Genomic DNA, 21,302 nt, shown 5'->3' with positions numbered 1-21,302 from the left:
ATTGACATTTAAAATTATAATTATAAATACAAGAAAAACATTTGTGTCATTCATGTACTTTTTCCTACAATACCCTTTCCTAACAATATATAATATATAATTTTTATGTGTTTAATTATTAAAAAAATAATAAAAAATGTATGCGGCCCGCAAATAATTTTCAAAAATTACATTTGGCCCATTCTACAATCCTAGTGAGGACCTCTGCTGTAGGCTATAATATCATTAATTTTATAAGTTATAATAAATTAAAGTTAAGATTAAGTTAGGTAAGGGTTTATACCGTTTGTATACCGAATTGTATCCCAAAATCAATCGATTGTACTGAAAGTTGAAAAAAGTTACAAACGTTTTAAGTCGGGAATGCTGGAGACATTGGATATTGGACATATATTTTTAATTGCAAGGAATTACAAAAATTATTATTTATATTTTTACAATTTTACGCGTTAGTCACACAGTCATAGTAACAAATTATGTTACCATATCAACTAAAAACAAGTGTAGCAAAAAAAGCGTTGATAAAAAAGACATGTTATTGTTCATGTAAAAAAATAATTCACAACATTGTAGAACAATACAATAATTACATTTCTAGCTCCACTCAGAACATGTGATACCAAATTGCCTACTTGAAGCGCCGTTCTAAATGCAAGAGTTTTGGTAAAACTGTAAATGTTTAGATTTCGGTAAACATAGGTTTCACAAACAACTGTTATTTTTCTCCACGTTTCAAACAATTTCGTACTTAAGAACAAGAGCGTAAAATGGTGGTTTATTATAGCCCATCTCCAATCAAACTTGGAGACAGTAAACCTAAAAGAGATTATCGCTGGGTTATACTGTTTATAAGATGTATAAAGGTGGGTTTCCACTATAGATACGTGTACGTTTACGAGCATATATTGACCGGATACGTTCGCTATGAACGGTCTCACAAACGTTTGCCATCGGTTGATCGGTTATGAATTGGTAACATATTAGTTACCTCGTATATTGTTATGTTATCAATATTGTTATCAATATAGAGCCGTGTACACGTGAAAAGTTGAACTGGATCCACAGATATAAAATTTTATATCTGTGACTGGATCCAACTTCATGGTATCATGGTCAAGCCTGTTGTAAGAACGTATAACACCCTGGTATACCAAAAGCTTACCGTGTACCTATACCAACCAATCACAGTAAAGTATTTTTATGCACGTACACGTACACGTATCTAGTGGAAACCCACCTCTAATGTGAATAGAGCTTTAGGTAATGGTTAATCGTTCAAACGACTATAAAGTTGTTTACTATTATTATATTCATTATTCATAAAAATCTACGGAAATTAGAGAAAAATAAAATTTAAAATAAAACATTTCAATTTATATAATATGATTCATATAATAACAATATAAGGCTATAATTATTATGTCGATTTTAATATTTTTATTTATATTTAATAAATCCCATTTATTTTTACGAATAACTACAAGAAATCATTAAACAGAGGTAGGTAGAACTATATTCAAGATAAAAAATACTCCTTATGTAAGGAACATTACCTATTTGCTTACTTATAGATAAACAGCTATATTATTTGCTCAACTACAATTATTGTTTAATATTTAAGCAATACTGGTTCATTCAACAAATATAATGTAATTTGTGTACATAGTAAACATTACCAAAGTATGTAAACACATATTTATACTTCTAAATATTTATTCAGGTACAAGCTTAAAATTATAACATTACTACAACGAAATAATATTAGGTTAACAAAAAATGAATCTACTTAAATATAGATACTAAGGTATTATATAATATGATAAAACATTTCTATTCAAGATAAGTTATGAATATTATTACTCAATATCATGAATATATCAATCAATAATAATTATAAAGTTATTACTTATCAATTATATTTAATTAATAAAAATATTGACAATATCAATATTATGAGCTATGACTAATAAACTAAAATAATAACGTTCAAACACATGAAAATATAAATTAAATTAAATTAAATGACTATTCTAAAGTGTTATTATTTTGACACTGAAAATGTCAGCATGGACGTATAATTGACATGGTTTAGTCATTAAACTTTAATGTTTTCTAAAATCATAAGAATTAAGAAGATTCTAAGTTCTAACTACAAGTGGTTTAATACTTTAATTAATAACACAAACATAATAATATAGGCAACAAACATTACATATACGTAAGAGTATATCTACATATATAGTCTGAAATCAAAACTATGACTAGAGTAACTTTTCATGCAAATATATTGTACTGGTACAAAAAGTGGAATTTCAATTATTCTTTGACAATTTATGAATTATAGATATGAACTTCAACCACGTATTTATTGTAATTAAAAAAAAAAAAAGGTTTTTATACTTATACTTTAAGTTACCCAAGTACAATTGAAAAATCTAATTTAATTATGATATGTAAATGAAAAATCAATTCATGTCTAAAAATATTTCCACTGCTGTAGCATTCCAACAATTTGAATATCAATTATCAATGCAACAAATCAAATATAGATGAGTTATTAATAATCCAAAATTAAACTTGATGCATAATATAATAAAGTCACACTGTCCCCGCCTATCACATATTTTGTAATAATGTTCTCAGCTGTTTGAACAAACACTTCTCAATAAACACATATTTCTTACAAATCAGTATCTGGAACATTAAAAAAAATCCATAAGGTTTATAGAATGTATTTATAAAAGGCTATTATTTTTATAGTGCAAAATAAACGTCAAATGTCTTTTTTGCTTAAATCATTATCATAATTCATAATATTATAAAATAAAGCCAAATCAAATATTTGATACCAAACTTAAAAAATTAAAAATATTTTATTTTATTATGTTTGAGTGTTTGACTATGATGGAAATCAAATTTAATTTTGTAAACTACTAAAATGTATCATAATTACTTGTAAGTCTTAATCATTTTTAGAATACAAAAATATAAATGAGATAAAATAAGAACAAATGTGTACCTACTGATAATTTGAATTTAGAGGTATTAGCATTAGGTATATCACCTGACATATGGTGAATTATTCAAATTTAGTGCAATAAATTATTATTATTATAAATCTCTCACCACCATCATCAGTCTCGGAAGTCGGCACCGGATCATTCCACCACTGTATGGATGCCGAGGCCAATACCAAATATATCGAGTTCGCTACGATGACTACACCACCACTAATCCAGAACACATTACGCCATTCCAATAGAGTATTCTGTAAATAAAAATCATTAACAATAGTTACAAATAATGAATATATAAAATACAGCATGTGAATATTACATTTGGTATGAGATATCCGATGAGGGGAGGTGAAACGATCCCAGCGACAGCTCCAACTCCGTTTACCATGGCCATTGCAGGACCAGCATAATTTGGACTCAAATCCATTACATTAACTTTCATGCTTGAATAAAAGAAACCCATAGTGGCCATACCAATGGTGAAAAGAACGACTACTTTTATCTTGTCACAACCGGCATACGATGCTGCTAATGTCCCCAACATAGGTCCAATACAAGCTAAACATTTCCAATTTTTTTTAAGCAATTACAATTTGATTGAAATGGTCATTATATATTCAGATATAAGGAACTATTTATATTGAATTTATTAAAGAATTAATATTAAAGAATTAAAGTATAATTTTGAAAACTACAAGTATTTCACATTTCACTCACTCATGACTGTACGTCAGTCGACAACAGTACATACCACATGTCGAATTTGATGCTATTTTGAGGATTACCGGCGAATAAATATGTTCATAATAGTGTAACGTAAAAAAATAACTCAAAATGACTATATCACGAACATACCTAATTTCACTCTAAAAAACTGAAGATTTAAAATCCAATACATTTTTCTAGTATAAGGAATCAAGCGGAATTCTAAGTTATTCATAAAACAATTTAGTAGGTAGTTTCAAATTTGTGAAGTTCAGATTAAAATATTTTCTTATAGATCTCAATTATTATAACACAATTTTGTTGTACTAAATATTATTGTTTGATAGATAAGCATAACGATGACTTTTAGTTTACATGTAAAATTCTATAAATTTAAAATAATTATTTTACAAAACTCAGTTGTAATAAATAAATATATTATAATACCGATGGTCGAGAATAATCTTCTCTGTTGTAATATTCCTAATTTTCCATTGGATATCAAATAGTCACTTAACCATCCTGTTAATATGGCAAAAACCCACATCAATACATGCGGCATTGAACTCCATACACCAGTCTAAACAATTTTAAATATTATATTATTTGATTGCTATTTGTATAAAATGTAATATTATAAAATATGGGGTAATTAAATACATATATTGTATGTGCTCTATGTATTAACTAATTATTATACATATTATGTATATTATATGAAAAATATCTATGAAAAACTATAGAATTTACAATAATTTGTATATATAAGTGTAATTTTACCTACGTATGCAATTATATAACATAAAAATATAATAAATTTAAAATTATAATCGAAAGTATTAGTTTGGTTTTTCTCACTTCTGCAATAGAAAATTTCATGACACTCTTCATGTACTTCGGCAAATCAGCATTTATCATGAATAGAGCCCAGTCGTGAGCGATTTGACCTATCATTAAGCCCCACATAGGACCTGAAGACAACATTGACATCCATGGTGTAGATTTTAATGTATTCTGAAAAGCAGTAAATGTAAGTTTAGAATCTGGATACACGAATAAAACTATGATATAATGAGTACGAACAATGAATATTTACCTTATTTTTATTTACTCCTTTCAGATTACGTTCTAAATATGCAAGTTCGTAATCCGTTATTGTGGGGTGTTCGTTCGGTGAACTATATACCAACAGATTCCAGAAGACATACCAAATCAACCCTACAACGCCACAGACATAAAACACCAACGGCCAATTGTCATCGGTAATCTTAAGCAAATACCCAGCGGAACTTTGAGCCACAATCGTGCCAATCATATTTCCTGATAATAACAACAAAACATATAACTTCTAGTCGGTTAATAATATTTGACACCTATATTATATTCCATTAATATTTACCTGCAAATACAAATGACCCAATACGTGATCGTTCACCGATAGGAACCCATTGAGCCAATAAAGCATTCATTGCTGGAATCGTTGGGCCCTGTAAAAACACATTTATTTATCGTATCTATATCTACTAAGATTCATAAAGAATAACAATATATTAAGTTTCAAATTGTATTGTTTATGCTTTAAATATAAAATATATCAATTAATTAAACATTTAATAAATTATTAAGTTCCAAATGATTTTAAAAAAACCGGGAAGATAATTTATATTTTTTATAATTATTTTTTTTTGGGGGGGGGGGGGGTTGAGGCTTTGACAACTGAGGTCATAAGCCTGTGGAACTGTGGGGGAGGGTACTGTAGGTTTTAAACACGTGTGCGAATTTATTTTTCAATGTCTAAGTATTGTGGTATAATCTTTGCATAAATGTAAAATTCCAGTTTATATACACATTAGTTTTATTTTAGATTATATATAGGTATATATTATATAAAACATTTAGATTCATGTCCATTGTATATTATTTAGGTAATCATTGTTTAATCCGCACCCCGTCGGTCCAATTAATGCGGATAATCTAAGATCCACTACTGTACTTAATACTGGCTAATAGTGTAATGTTTCAATTTTCTATGATTATTATTTTTGGAATTATAACAAATTAACAAAAATCGTTTGAGGGAAAATCATGTCATCAATATTTTAACTTCATACGTTTAAAAAAAAAAATGACTTTAAAATGTCAATATTTTTTTATTTGTGAAAAGAAAAACTTATAAGGAACTCATACTCATGATGTATTCAATCTTCAGGCTTAATGACTTAGAAAAAAGTGTACCAACATAAATTGAAAAAGTTATAATTAGCTGAAAAAAGTCCAAAATATATTGGAAAGGAGTATGGATGTAAATTTCAACAATGTTTTATGCTTTTTTAATTTCATATAAACCAATAAAATGGAATTTAAATAGATATACGGTTTCCGGTGTTTCGTTTTTGTGCCATAAATTAATAATATAAATTGTAAGATATTCGATAATGTCCGAATGATAAAAAATATAACACCTTAATACCGTATGTAGAACGTACCTAATTGATTCATAACTAATATTATATACTAGCTTACTGATTATATATAGCCTATATAGCCTTACTATTTAAACTAATTAGAACAGTTACAATTGATGTTTTATTTTATTTTATTTGTATTCCTTAAGAGGACGTCACATCCGCATGTGTTGTCTATGTCACACGTAGGACTTGGACAAAACGTCTACCCAGTCTGAGTAGAACTCGCTCAATTTTATTTCTAGAGTAAAAATAACTATTATAAAATTGAATTGTGACAATATTTTTGAGAGCAAATCGCTGCGTTTTTTTTTTAAACTTTAAATTTTGTAAATATAAAGGTATTTTAAAAATGTTGACATTTTTTCTATTTCTAAACGATATAATGAACGTTATATTGGGTATAATGGAAAAAACGCAACGACTTGCCCTTAGAAATATTTCACTATTCAATTTTATAAAAGATGTTTTTACTCTAAAACCAATATTGAGCGAGTTCTACTTATAGACTGCGTAAACGCGTTTTATCTATGTCGTACGTGTGTAAAACGGGACAACACATACGGGTGTGACGTCCTCTTAATAGTTAATTGTATTTATTACAATATGTAGGTATTCTCTTAGAAATAGCTATATACACATTGTACTGAGTAGTAAACTGTGTCCAATTGGCAAGTCACATGGTCAACAGTCCACTTTATGTCTTGTTTAATAAAATTGTTATTGCATATAAATAACAACTGTTATTTTTGAAAAACGTGTTTGACAAAAAATAATTTATGTTTTTCAAACAGTAATTATATAATATTATATAGTGCCATTTTACTGCGTAGGTTTATAATTATTTATTTAAAGTTTAAATATCTTGTCGAATTTCTACATACAATAATATACTTAATTTTCAATACCAACCTAGCTAATACTTATACGCATTTTTCCCTGGTTATTGTTACAACATTGTTTCTTTTACATTTTTGAAAAATACTATGGTTTTAGGAAACAATTTATTCAAGGTTTTAAGAGTGAGCAATAAAAATAGTGATTAGGTACAAAATAGTTTAGAAAAAACAACAAATTTCATTATTTACTGGAATATTCATAAAAGTTGTATTTCAGAAGTGAAATAAATTGTTTTCATACATCCATTAAAAAAACTAATGTCTAGCTTTTTTATATATGATACAGAAAAAAGAATTAACGTTTATATAAATAGGTGAATGTCCAGTAGGTATAACTTAAATTTGTTCGTGTACAATATTAATTATGCGGAGCCATTACGTTTAAAAATAACGTAGGTAGGTATGTGTTTTATGGATTGCAATATGTAATTAATCAAATTGTTACAGTAATAAACTCGTTAGAACAATCATTTTCTCAACTTATCACATAGATGAAACCATGACCTCTTGACTAAAAACAATTATTTAATGAATAGTACCTATTAAGTAATTTACCTCATACTGTCCATTGAATAATCAATAGATTTTTGTTTGGTAAACACAATTTACTATTTCCGGATAAAATAATACATACCTAGGTAAATAGGTAATATTGTAATAATAATAATTATTGTTTTGAATCTTTTAGAGGTATGCAATTACTTGTTGATTAATTAAAAAATTAAATATAGAATCTAAATTCGTGGTGATATTTTTATATTTTAGTAAGAAGAATAAACTAATCACTCAACCTACTACTTACCTATCATTATTTTTAAATATTTAATTAAAATAATATTATTATTTTGGTTGAGTGTATCTATCTCTAGTAGTCTAGTCAACACTCCTATTGTTTTGGACTATCAATTAGTTTTTTGATATAAAATAATTGTATACGAAAAACGATTCTAAACGGAGACGATCGGTAAGTCTATAATATTATTAAGTACATTTTATGATATCATTGTGATTAAAGTAATTTATTTTTGCAAATAAATTGCATTTTAAAATGTCATTATATGTATACAATATAATAATATACTGTACAAGATTCAAATACCCACGAATAATATTTTGAAATTACAACAAAATCACTAAAATTATTATTCTTAAAATGTCTATAAAAAAATACTGCGTGTTTATACATTTTTTATATAACTATGAGAATTCTTGTTTTAAATTTTTAATTCTTAACAATAAAAATTTTAAATTAATACATGTTTAATTACAAACTAATTTGAAAATGTTTGAGATTTTGGTGAATTTTGTCAAAATTTGAGCTTAAATACTTATACAAAAAATTAGGCCTATAAATCTGTAATATTTCTCAACTGCTATTATAATCACCTATGACTTATGAGGAACATTGTATTATATTTTCAAGCATTTCGACTCAACAGAAAACATTTTATTGAAATTTACAGAAAAAAAACCTGTAAATTGAAAATGTCTATTAATAGAGTCAAAATATCATGAAAATGATAAAATAAACATTTGGTGAAAATGTCAAGTACCCATGGTTAATAGTTTTTGAGTTATACCATAATAAAAAAATCGTTCTATGAGAATTTGTTAATTTACAGATGAATATCCAATGTCTAACTTCGAACGCTCATTTAAAATTTATTTGACTTTCCGGTAAACTTTGTTTTTGATATATAAAGGAAAACTTAAGGGGAAATCTTGTATTAAATTTTCAAATCTTAGAAATACATAGACATTTTTTTATGAATTTCTAACTAGAATTAATTTGCAAATTTTCCTGATTTTGATGATTTTTGTCAAATCTAAAACATTTTGGGCAAATATTTTATTTTTTAGTCAAAATGTAAATTTTAAAAAAAATTGCATATAGTGCATGATAAACTATGGTGTTCAATAAGACACGGTTAAAAATTTATTTTATCATAATATAATATTATAGCCTAATAGTGTTTTAAATTAAAATAAAATAAAATCTTTATTAGAGATAGGTACACCCTGAATGTATTTTACGGTTTGATCAATCAATAAATATACAATTAAAATGTAAGTGGTCAATATATGATACCAAATATATGAAATCCATGGCATTTTATATATATCTTAAAGATATGTAGATACCTTCGTTTTTTTGAAAGCTACTATTATATTTCCGGTTAAATGTTCAACAAATGTCTATTTTTTAAGTTGTTCAGCAATTAACTATTTTATTAGATCGTAGCCCGTATAGTTACTAGTATTTATAATCAATGGTACCTGGTAGCAATAACAAACTTTATCGCATGACTTCTTGAAATGTATTCGATTGCGTGATAATGCCGTCTGTCGGCACGATTAAAAATTCACACTTGTCATTTTTTATCATCAGGTCGAACACCACACAAACGTGCATAATGAGTTATAAGTAGATTCCAGATTAGTAAAAATGTTCATATGTTTTTTTTTCTAGGGCATACAGTTTGATAGGAGTAACTAGTTAGAAATGTCGATGATTTGTTTAGCAGAGAATGCACAGAAAAAAGTTTATAGGTAGTACATATGAATGCATATTTCAGGGATAGCGTAATATTGTGCTATATGTATATTGGAGCATATTTGGTAGACAAGTAATTTTACTATATTTTATGTTTGATTTATGTATATAAAATAAAATGTCATAAAACAAAATATGATAAAATTGTTTGTACCTACACATATTCATGATTTTATAAACCTATTGGCTATTATAATTAGTACCTAGGTAAATGTATTTAGAAAATTATTTTGTAAAGGTTTTGATATTGGTTAGGTAATTAAATAATATGTCTTATGTTTATAAATAGTTATTTTTGTATTCTTTTTTACTATTTTATTTTTGTCTAACCAAAGAAATGTAAATACGAAATATGTAATAAATTAATATTTATTTATTTTTATATATATTTTACAATATTCAAAAAAGAAAAACTGCTTTAAATATCATACGAGATCTATGATCAAAAAATGTAATTTATCTCTTTAAACTTAATCGAAAACCCATGTTTTTCAACAAAAATATTTAATCCAAAAAAAAAACCTAACCTAACCTAACCTATTCAATAATATTTCATTTAAGAGTATATTATTATTCCCGAAAAAAGTGTAAAATGTTTTAAAAATATTAAGATCATAATATTTAGGTGCATATGTCAAGGTGTAATACATACATACATACATACATAAATATATATTATTTTGAATTTTTTTAGTTATAAATGATAAGTAATACCTAATACGACTGATACCCAATTAATATATTGACCAAAATATTAATGGTGTTGTAACTTAGTAATCATTTTTATTTAAATTATTAATTTAATATATTGTAATATAGGTTAATTGGGTTCAAAACTGTTTACCTAATGCATAATCCTATAGGTACTATAATTATGTATGTCAATATAATGTTATAAAACTTAACAGATGCTAAATTGTAGCTAAATCTCAAATATAATCAAAATATTTAATACCTACAGTTCATAAATCATAATAAATTATTTTATAAATATCATTACCATTGTTTTAGTACCATTATCAAACAAATTAGTTTTAGAGTTTATTCTATTCACTAGTGCAGTGTTGCTGTTATGACATTTCGAATGAAAAGGTTATCATATTTTCTGTATTTACTTAACAACTTTAATGATTATATTATTATACTAATAATAACATATATTTTCATTTATTTGTATTAAATAAATTACATTTCCCATGTGCATTTATGTACGAGTTTTATACATTTTATCACTGCCCGGTAATGTATTGGGATACAATTATATTAAACTACTACTACTCCGTTCCAAATATCCCAATTTAAAAGATTAAAGTTAGATAATATATTGACTAAGAAATAACCTTCTTTGCCTATAAGTTATGTAACATTTAATAGTTTATTTATAATAAAGTACATTTTCTAAAAATTATATACATTTCCTTCACGCAAAGGGACGGTTTTGTTATCACAATGGGCTGCAGTGTATCAACTTCGTAATGTAATTCCGTAACAATACATTAATTTACAACGTACTGTCCTTTATACTTTCAAATACAAAAATGTGCTTACAATAATTTGTTTTAAATTCGTAATGACACTTACTTCACCAACGCCTTCAAGTACTCTAACACCGATCATGTACGCGGGACCGATCCTGGCAGCAATTGGCGTCAATAGTGTAAGAACAGCGGTCAGGAAAATACCGACACCAAACACATGTTTTCCACCATATTTCTGTGCCAAAATACCACCTGGTATCTGAGCAAATACATATCCATAGTAGAAAGCACCAAGGATATGCCCCTGAAGTGTTTCAGACCAATCAAATTCAGCATTCTACAAAGGAACATAATAAAATAATATTAGAATAAATTACTTCTAAATTGTCTAAACAGTCGACAGTTTAATATATTATACCTAGTGCTAAAGATCGTAATATGTATATTCTTAGCTCATATCATCTCAAAGTACATAATATAACTGCTTAAGCTGAACTAACGAACGTTATATTCTACACCTGAATATAAATATTACTGTTTGAACATTTTTTAGTTTATACCAGATATTTTTTCATAGATTCTATCAAATTAAAATCAATGTAGTTGGTTAACTCTAGTTCGATCGTACGAATATTAGTAGGTATGTATTATAATATTTCACACTTTCACAGATAACGAATTGTATAACTTGATATAGATAATATTAATGATAAAATAATCTTTAATTGACTTTCAATACAGTTTATTCATTAGACATAAACATTAGACATTTTAACACTGAGTTATTCATTTATTCATACTTATTAGGCAAGAAATCATTATCGAGTTCATTCAATTTTAACTTAGGTACACGTTTTTATGTGTATAATAATACTGTAAATCGAAATATACCTATTCTATTTTTAAAATCAGTTGTTTAATACGATAATTGTTGACTATTGTTTAAATGTTATAAATGTACACGTGATACAACATTGGCTTGGAGAGCGAATCAAAGCTCAATAACCATATTATATTATAGATTTGTATCCAGCTCATTTTTTAAACTTTATTATAGCGTATAATATTTTATTATACCTAATACATGTAAAATGTAAAACAAACTAAATGAACATACAGGATTCGTGGTGTTTGCTGTTTTTAATGGTCCTGGGCACCCATTAGGATCTATAGCTGTTCTATGAATGTCTTCTACCATTTCAGTAATAGCTACACTCAGTACTGATCGCATAGCATATGCATTAGCAATGCCTATGAATCCCATGATAGCTATTACATAACGCTTTGAACAAGCACCTATTAAAATAAAAAAATAAATGGTTTAATAAAAAAATATCGTTATTATTATATTTCATAATAGAATTATTTCAGTCATTAACTATTTTATAGATAATTGGTATTTTTACTAATAATATTTGTACAACTAACTGTCTATAATCGACCTCGACTCTGAAGGCCTCCTATTTTTTGATTCCATGATAGTGATTTTAGTTTCTGAAAAATTATATACATTTAATATAAATCAATAAAAATTACAAAAATCCGTCTTACCCACAAGCTCACTAAAAAATATACGGAATCATACAATTGTGATTTGTTCAACAATAAATAGGTATAACAAATCTAAAAAACATAAAAAGTAAAATAAAATTATTGCAATTGAGAGAAATGTCGAAAACCTCAAAGCAAGTAAAAGTATAGTTGAACGACGAAGACAAATGAATTAATATGCAGTGTGTATATATTATGCAGATAATGATGTACCTACACTCTACAGCATCAGCATAGTAATAGCAAACATATTTAAACAGTATAAAAACCCGTCCTCAGTAACTAGAAACCTATTTGTCGACCTTATCGTTTTAAACAATGACAATCGTAGGTCATATATGACAAAATTTGCATTTAGTATTTGTGACAGTAAAATATAAAAAAGTGTTAATAATAATGAACATCACTATCTGAATATAAGTCTAAACCTATAAACTAATTCTAAAATTTAGATCATGCAATAGTGTGATGGTCTTCTCTTTTTCTTTATTTCACATTACACATTTTGCATTTGCATTTTATGATTGTACAAAACTAAAAAATTTTAAAAATGTTCGTCAATACACCGATTTTATCACCAATATGTATACCAATAAATGCCTGTCAAAAATTATTTACTAAATAATGTTATAGTTACGACTATAGATAACACGTTTTAGGCGATTACAATTATAACATGTATTTTATATTATAAGGTATTAAGGTTTAATAAAAGATGTAGGTATAATACGAAATCGTAAGTTCGTATAACATGAAGCGATAATTTTTTTTTCGTTTAAAATGTTAATTTCTTTAAAATTCTTAATTATCTATAATCCACACTTTCTTTTAGTTATAACTACGGTAATAAAACTGTGAATGGTAAATTCATCAGTAATGTTTACCAATAACTAAAATAGGTGTTTAACTGCAGTATCCATTCCTGTAATCAGGCAATACTTTGTTACCTGATAATTATTTTAGCGTATATTTTAGCACGAACAATTATAGATAAATGAATTCGTTCACAATTTAATATTTTTCAAAATTGTTCTAAACAAGTTTACGATTCTGTTAATTTTACAGAATAGTAATAAATCTAAGAGTATACCTTTATTGCACAAGAATATGTTTATAGGTACTAAAAATAATATACATCATTATAAAATAATTTTCTCAGTTTTTTAAAAAATAATGTTTTTGATAATATACCTAGGTACCTGTAATTCAGATCTTTATAGATGAGTTGCAGGTTTTAAACTAAAAAAAAAAATGACACGATAATGATTTTCTATTCACTTTATTATATAGTGTTTACTATAAGGATAGAGCACAATTGCATAACCGAAATTATAAAATTTAATTTAACCTGTTGATTGGTTAAAACAAACAGATTCTTAACACATTTATTTATATATATTATTTGGTAAAAATGTGTAGTGTTGGCTTTTAATATTTAATTTATTAAATTATATTCTGAAAAATGTTATAAAATCTAGAAAATTAGAACTGACAAATTGTTGTATAAACTTAAAAATTAAATAAGACATCTATGTAATATAGGTTCTACTATATTTATACATTTTTAAAAATGATTTATTGTTATTTTCAAGTCAATTAATTGTTATAATAATACGACATTCAAGATACTTTCACTGTGAAAGAGATAAAATATGTACAAAATATAACTTATTAGTTATTTCCTATAAGTACAACCTTGTAGAATGTAATCATGAAATATACCTATGTACATTTCTCTAAGACTGTTGATGATAAAAGCTCATACAACTGTTAAATCAAACATTATTTGAGTACAGAACTTTAAACATAATATAATTAAATTTGTATTAAAATGTCAAGTTTTAAAAAAACAAAAATAAGACAAAACATTTTAAAAACCTATAAGGGGTTACGACAGTAGCATTTTCGACAATTAGGTGATTTTATTACGCGTATAAAAATTAAAAATAAATAAGTAGATATCCATTGATATTTGAAATCTCAATTCAAGTGAGTTTACCTAGACATTTATACATTAGGTTATATACATGTGCGTATTTTGCAAAATAACTTACCTTTCCGGCTCTACCCAAGTCTGGCTATTATTATCATTTATCAAGTATACTTAAATAATATTTCAGTTATAATTTGTTAAATATATACCAAGATGGCTATATGTTTAAAGTTAATTATTTGCTTGGTGTTTATTTAAGCGCACCTATGTTTATTTACATAATAACCCTTTTAAATTTATAAAATGACAGTCATTTCAGGGTGAATTGACAAAATTGTTATTCATGAATAGGTCAATATTCGTCACAGTGTCACCTCGCTGATTCGTTCTTCAGTTCACAATTTTGACATTTTTTAACGCACGTGATTACATACAGGCGCACAGCGTATTATTATTTATTACAGTATCGTACGCGAGGTTTAACGATTTACATTGTTTGAAGCTTATAAAAGCTAAATTAACTAGAAAATTACATGCCATACTGTGCTAAAATTTGCACATGTAGTTTAACAATCTATGTTAAATCATAATTTACTAATAATACTATTATTTGTTTACAATAATAATTACCTACAATTATATTTTCATTATAAATTAATAATATTATTATGGTATTACCTACCTATAATATTTTTCATTTAAAATACATTTTTTTAAAGTGTAAACATTTTTAAATTTACAACTTTGCTCTTTTTAAATGAAAGCCATTATGTTTTACTATGTTTTGATTCAGAAATCAATAACCCATACGCTTAAATAAAGTGTTACATAATTTTCAACCGAATTTCCCCATTTTTGGGCCTACCATAGAGTACTTAATATTTTTTCGATTCAATTTTTATACAAATAGTTGATTTATTTCGACGATCTAAAGTTATGCATATTTGCAATGCGCATATAACATTAATCTGACTGCATTTGAAATAGGAACCTCACAAATTAGACATTTTTTATGGATTGGGTTCAAATATTTATGTTTAAAAAATAATTTCAAACTTAATTATTAATAATTCAACAATTTAACGAATACTTAGCTATTGTTAATTGTTATTATAATTTGAAAGAAAACCTGGATACATTTACCAAATGATTTTTAGAAATATTAATCCATGACATGATAGAATAAACATGTGTGGCAATAACTACAATTTCAATGACTTATTTTAACTTATTTTGTATTATTTATGATCTGGAAGTTGAACATTGTATATGCTTATTCGTACTACTATGCCCTAAGGCTAAGTAGATGAATTAGCATTCTGTTCGTCTTTCATTCATAATAATTTATTATTATAATTTTGGGGTAGTGCTACCGGCTAAATATTGCCTTGACACGGTTTGCCATTATATATGTGAATACTGTCATACTGAAGTGGCTGCTTGCATTAGTCAATAATGACTACCTATATTATAGTAGATTAAATGCAATAACTGCTCAATTATCCATTCATAAAGTGACAAGTATAGTGGTATGGTCTAGTATAATATGTTACATTTAAAAGGCGTGGGAAGGCGAAGATCTAAACGAATTTGATACTACTCAACACTCGCTATAAAAAGAGAAAAGAAAAAAGGAACAGTGAACCTTATTCATTACATGATCTTTTACGATTATGGTATGACCACAATGTACTGCCATAATTCGTATGTATAATATATATTGACATTTCTCTTGATTGATATACTTATTTTACAATACCTATAAAGGATTTGATATTTTTTTTTGTGGTAAAAGTATCATATGTTATAACTATAAATGAAAAAGTTATATAAGTGAATTATATATGAAATATTATAGGTGCTATTAAAATATACCTAGTGGCTATTATACATGCAAGTTGTACATTCTGTTTTAAAACTGTGTACCGGGTGTTCATTATACACGTAATGATGATAATAATATTATATATTTACATGACGTAGTTACCTACTTTGTATTTCGTCGACGCTTGGCGTGTACACTTTATAGTAGTTCTTATTAAATATAAAATAAATTATGATGCAAATAAATTATGCTTTTAGACTTTTAGAGCGTAATTCGTCTGAGTCAATGATTAACATATACAATATATTTCACTTGATCAAAATTAAAAATTTTTTATTTAACTTAAAACTTGTACCTATACCAGAGCCTAACTAGGTAATTTAATTGTTTATTTTTGACGCGTAAGAATTGCTAAGCCTATTTTTTATCACTTTGATTAAATCCTTCAAATAAGATTCACATTAAAATAACTGAATACAATTTTTTTTAAAAAACCAATAAGAAATAACTAACAGGAAATGTTGTTATTTAAAAACAAAATGTACACATATTATTTAAACCATAATTGAATATTGACAGAATAATAATTATTATTACCTAAGCATAACGCTACATTTAGAAGTTATGTCTGTTATGGTATTAAATATTAATACAATATTATAATATAATATGCACCATTATATAATAGAACCTTCCTAATCCTAATAATGTCACTTGTTATTTCTATACAATACGAATAGTCATCGATAACAAGTGGAGATGAGAGATCAAGACGATGATAAAGAGAAAAAATTACAATCACAAATTGAATCCACTATATCTATTGCTATAATGTCAAATTTATCGTTATCATGGTTCGAATATTTTTCTGACTCAAGGACATTATAATGATCCTGTCCTCCTTAATTAAAATTCGCTTACCGTGTCTATATTTATAAGAATTTAAGATTATTTATTAGTTATTACATTGATAGATGTCTAACAAAATAATTATGATTAACCTCAACCCAATTTGAATAGTATAAAATAATAATGAATATAAATATATATATATTATATTATACATGCTTTTCAGATTTATTATTATATTTTATATAATCGGCAACTGTCAATAATAAATTGTTCATTTAAAAATATTTTATACTGTAAAATGTATAATACATTAATACTATACTTTAATATTGCGTAGGTACCTACCTATAGTATAAATATAATAAAAATTAAAAGTTACATGGAATCCGGTTTTTTAATACCTATTAACCATATTATATTATGTAGAATTTATAAGTTGATTCGACACGTCTACTACTATTTTATATTTTGTATTTACGTTTATTAATAGTCTTGGATATAATTATATTATATACATAAAAACATTATTTTATCAATATATTGCCTGTACGGCTCTACGTCATACACGCTTAGTCAGAAAATTACAATAAGTATAAAATATGTTCTATTTACTGCTATTATTTTACTTATATTACTAAAATTGTATAATTACAAACAGTATCGTTCATTAAAATGTAATATTAATGAATGAACAATATTGTTGTATACGTTGTCTCTCTCAAAGGCTCATCTCCAATGTGCAATAAAAATTTAAATACCATAATATTATTATTGATTGGTCCCTAGATACCTATAGTATAAATCTATTATCTAAAATAATAGTTTGTGTGTGTGCAAGTTAGCGACTATGCAGGCAGTAGCCACATCACTATACGAATTTATAGCTTCCTAAGTGATAACTGATAAGTAATCTCATTTAATTTTAAATGAATCCGTACCATTATACATACATTATGCAGTACTTACTTATACTATTAAATGTTGAAACTAAAATTTTAATACTTTCAAATTGAAAATATTATAGGTACTAAACCAATAGTTACTTACAAAGTTATAAAGAGTTAAATATTATTGCAAAAATATAATAACAATAACAGCAAATAGGAATCAGTATAAGAGTAATTTTTGAGTAACATTGATGAATGAACATTTTTCAAAAACACGAATACATTATTTGTAGCTTATAAACAATGTAAGAATGTATTATCTAATTATAGCCACAACCCCTTTCAGTTCATAACTAATGGGCAATGTCTCTCTACATAAACAATTGAAAAATTGAAACTGTTTACCAACTTGTTAAAAATGACTACAATAAGTTTCATTCTAAACTACAACGTCGCCCTAATCCTTTTAATTTCATCATCTAACTTGGCATTTTTCACACTGTTACCGATAATCCTTTACGTCACTTTAAAATGTTCTGGAACCGAGATATCTTTCTAGATTAGTATTTTGATTACAATTTTTTTCCTGAAGAGTCTGCTACGAATTCAGGCTTCCCTCGCCATGCTCATTTATTATAATTGCATATAATATGTTATTAATTCATCATATTTACTAATTGTGTTGAAAAATACAGATATAGTAACTTTTATTAAGAAAGAAAAACACAGTTTATTTATAAAGGTACGTCTTATTAATTTTAGCGCTTATTTAAAATACCTGGGTCGTGGGGTAGGTACATAAATTAAAAGTAAAATTTAAATTTTTTGTTCATTAGCGTTTGAAAAAAAAATATTAAAAACCACTTCTATACAAATTAAATGTATTCATTAGAACAACATTACCTAATTGTTTTTAAATTGCCTATACCTAATATAAACTTTTTTGATAAAATAATAATAAGTACCTATATAAATTAACAATATACGGGTGTAAGTGTAATATCATATTATTCCGTATATTTTGGTATGATAACATGATTATAAAAAATAAATTTAGTTACAATAAACTCGGTATACAAAATACATTTGTATTTTTATCAATACCATTTATTTGACTCTATTTTTTTAACTAGGTAGTTAATATATCTATAAGTTATTAAGTTGGTATGATAGAAATAAATACAATTACTATTTGTTGGTAATTATTTTAATATTATTAAAATAATAAAATAGTTGCATGATAGTAAAATTATCTAGCAAACTCGAATATTTAATGTTTTAATTTGTCATAAAAACCTTAATATCGGTACCTAATATAAACAATTTAATACGAATGATTGTACCTATTATTTTTAACTTGAACCATAAATATATCTTATCATCTATATTTTATAATTTATAGAATTACAGAACATAATTTTGAAATGCAACAAATTTCATATTTTAGACATTTACATTAATTAGGTAATTTTAAATAAAGCTTCTTTCTAAGTTAATATCAAATATTATACGACCGTAAGATAAATATCTTACTAATTTTAAAACTAAAGTAAATAATAATTAATTAATATTAAAATTAAACTATTACAATCTTGGACAAAATAGTAGGTAGTTAATTGCCGTTATCGTTTTGTATACGTTTCTAATTTTAAAATTATTGATAAATATACACTTACCCAGCATTCAGCAAAGCGTTAGGTCTGAGCAATGGGCACGTGACGACTGTTCGTAACAAAACCACTAAATAGAACTCTGAACTTGATTTGCTAGTTGCTACACAGACATGATGGCATCAGAATATGTAAAGAAATTGTTTCCACCACTTTTTCGTTGATTACTTCTCGATTAAAAACATATTAATTAAACAACAATAATGATAACAGTTGCATTTTACTGAATAAAGTTGCATGTTGTGATTATGTTCGTCTAATAATATTATCTGTATTATTTTATACATTATACGATATACACAATTATATTATATTACAGTAAAACTAGTAAAAGTACAAAATATATCAATAAAACATATGATAAGGCACCTATACAACATGACAAATACTTAACATTCAGATACACTTAGGAAAATATTCTGTGGTGACCTTTGTTAATTATAGTATTTTTAGACATTTAGGATGTTTTCAAAAATTAATATACTCATAAAAATAAATAATTGGTAAACGTTTTTTTTTTTTTTTTTTGAGATATCTTATGATTTATTGAACTGTTTAACAGAAGCTAGTAATAAATACGATATAGGTACCTAATTGACTTCTATTCACTTGCCTTATAGTTAGGTACTTACTTATATAATTGAAAATAAAAGATTCATCTAAATTAAAAATATATTATTACCGTTATATTTTAAATAAATAATATAACATTAGGACTTAGTCTATACCATAAACCAGGGGTCACCAACCTTTTCCAACAAGTGAGCTACTTTAAAAAAATTAATTTTATGGTGATCGACCACTATTTATTTAACTATATTATATTTATATTATTACATATGCAGCATATTAATAAATTGAATAATGGTATTCTTCTTTTATTATTTCTCCATCGGAAAATCGGATTATTTTTCTTCGTTATAATAGGTTAATTATATTTTATTTTATATCTATATAAAGTACCTAGTAAAAAGTGTTAACGCACGTGATCAACTGGTATGGCTGGTAATTAATTTTATATATGAATAGTCAGTGATAAATACAAGTATAAATAATATCAATGGTACAATAAAAAAAAACAATATCAATTTAGTCAAAAACTGCAAGTTTTGAGTAAAATTTTCCATTTTTTTCAAAAGTATTCAGAATTTTCACTTTTTACTTCCCAAAAGCACTAATTAAATCCAATTTACTACCAGAAACCCCCCTTAATGTTCAAGATCAAAGCATTTTTTCTACTACCTAAAAAACGTATAGATAGGTACATATTACATTTAGACACAAAAATAATAATAAGATTACGTCGCGATGAGGCCCGGACTGTACCGGTTTGAATATTATAGTGTCCCGCTGTCCCAATGTCCCGATAAAGTGTTTCGGAACGGCCAATTTTCCCGGATTCAAATTTTCAATAATTTACTAATACTAAGTATACTTATATATATTATAGTATTTTATTTTACTCT

General features: G+C 25.9%; 1 protein-coding gene across 4 annotated transcripts; it reads right to left on the bottom strand.

Annotated features, from left to right (window-relative positions):
• Positions 1–1,489: 1,489 nt before the first annotated feature.
• Positions 1,490–19,968, bottom strand: LOC100168101 (sialin). Of its 4 annotated transcripts, none has more exons than XM_008181181.3 (12): positions 19,843–19,968; positions 12,674–12,741; positions 12,547–12,612; positions 12,236–12,414; positions 11,222–11,455; positions 5,122–5,209; positions 4,819–5,042; positions 4,581–4,736; positions 4,170–4,302; positions 3,337–3,575; positions 3,127–3,268; positions 1,490–2,694 (listed from the first exon to the last, which is right to left on the bottom strand). In XM_008181181.3, the coding sequence occupies exons 3-12, from the start codon at positions 12,593–12,595 to the stop codon at positions 2,681–2,683; spliced, it is 1,458 nt and encodes a 485-aa protein (XP_008179403.1). In that variant the 5' UTR covers positions 12,596–12,612; positions 12,674–12,741; positions 19,843–19,968; the 3' UTR covers positions 1,490–2,680. The 4 variants fall into 4 exon arrangements, with proteins under 4 accessions (XP_008179403.1, XP_001946515.2, XP_008179402.1 ...); XM_001946480.5 differs by having other exon boundaries at positions 12,670–12,741; positions 19,843–19,967; XM_008181180.3 differs by lacking the exon at positions 12,674–12,741 and having other exon boundaries at positions 19,843–19,941.
• Positions 19,969–21,302: the final 1,334 nt, after the last annotated feature.

Source organism: Acyrthosiphon pisum, chromosome A3 (genome assembly GCF_005508785.2).
Source record: "Acyrthosiphon pisum isolate AL4f chromosome A3, pea_aphid_22Mar2018_4r6ur, whole genome shotgun sequence".
NCBI classification, from domain to species: domain Eukaryota; kingdom Metazoa; phylum Arthropoda; class Insecta; order Hemiptera; family Aphididae; genus Acyrthosiphon; species Acyrthosiphon pisum.
Note: the sequence above shows the minus strand (reverse complement) of the source record. Positions and strands in the feature narration are given on the sequence as shown.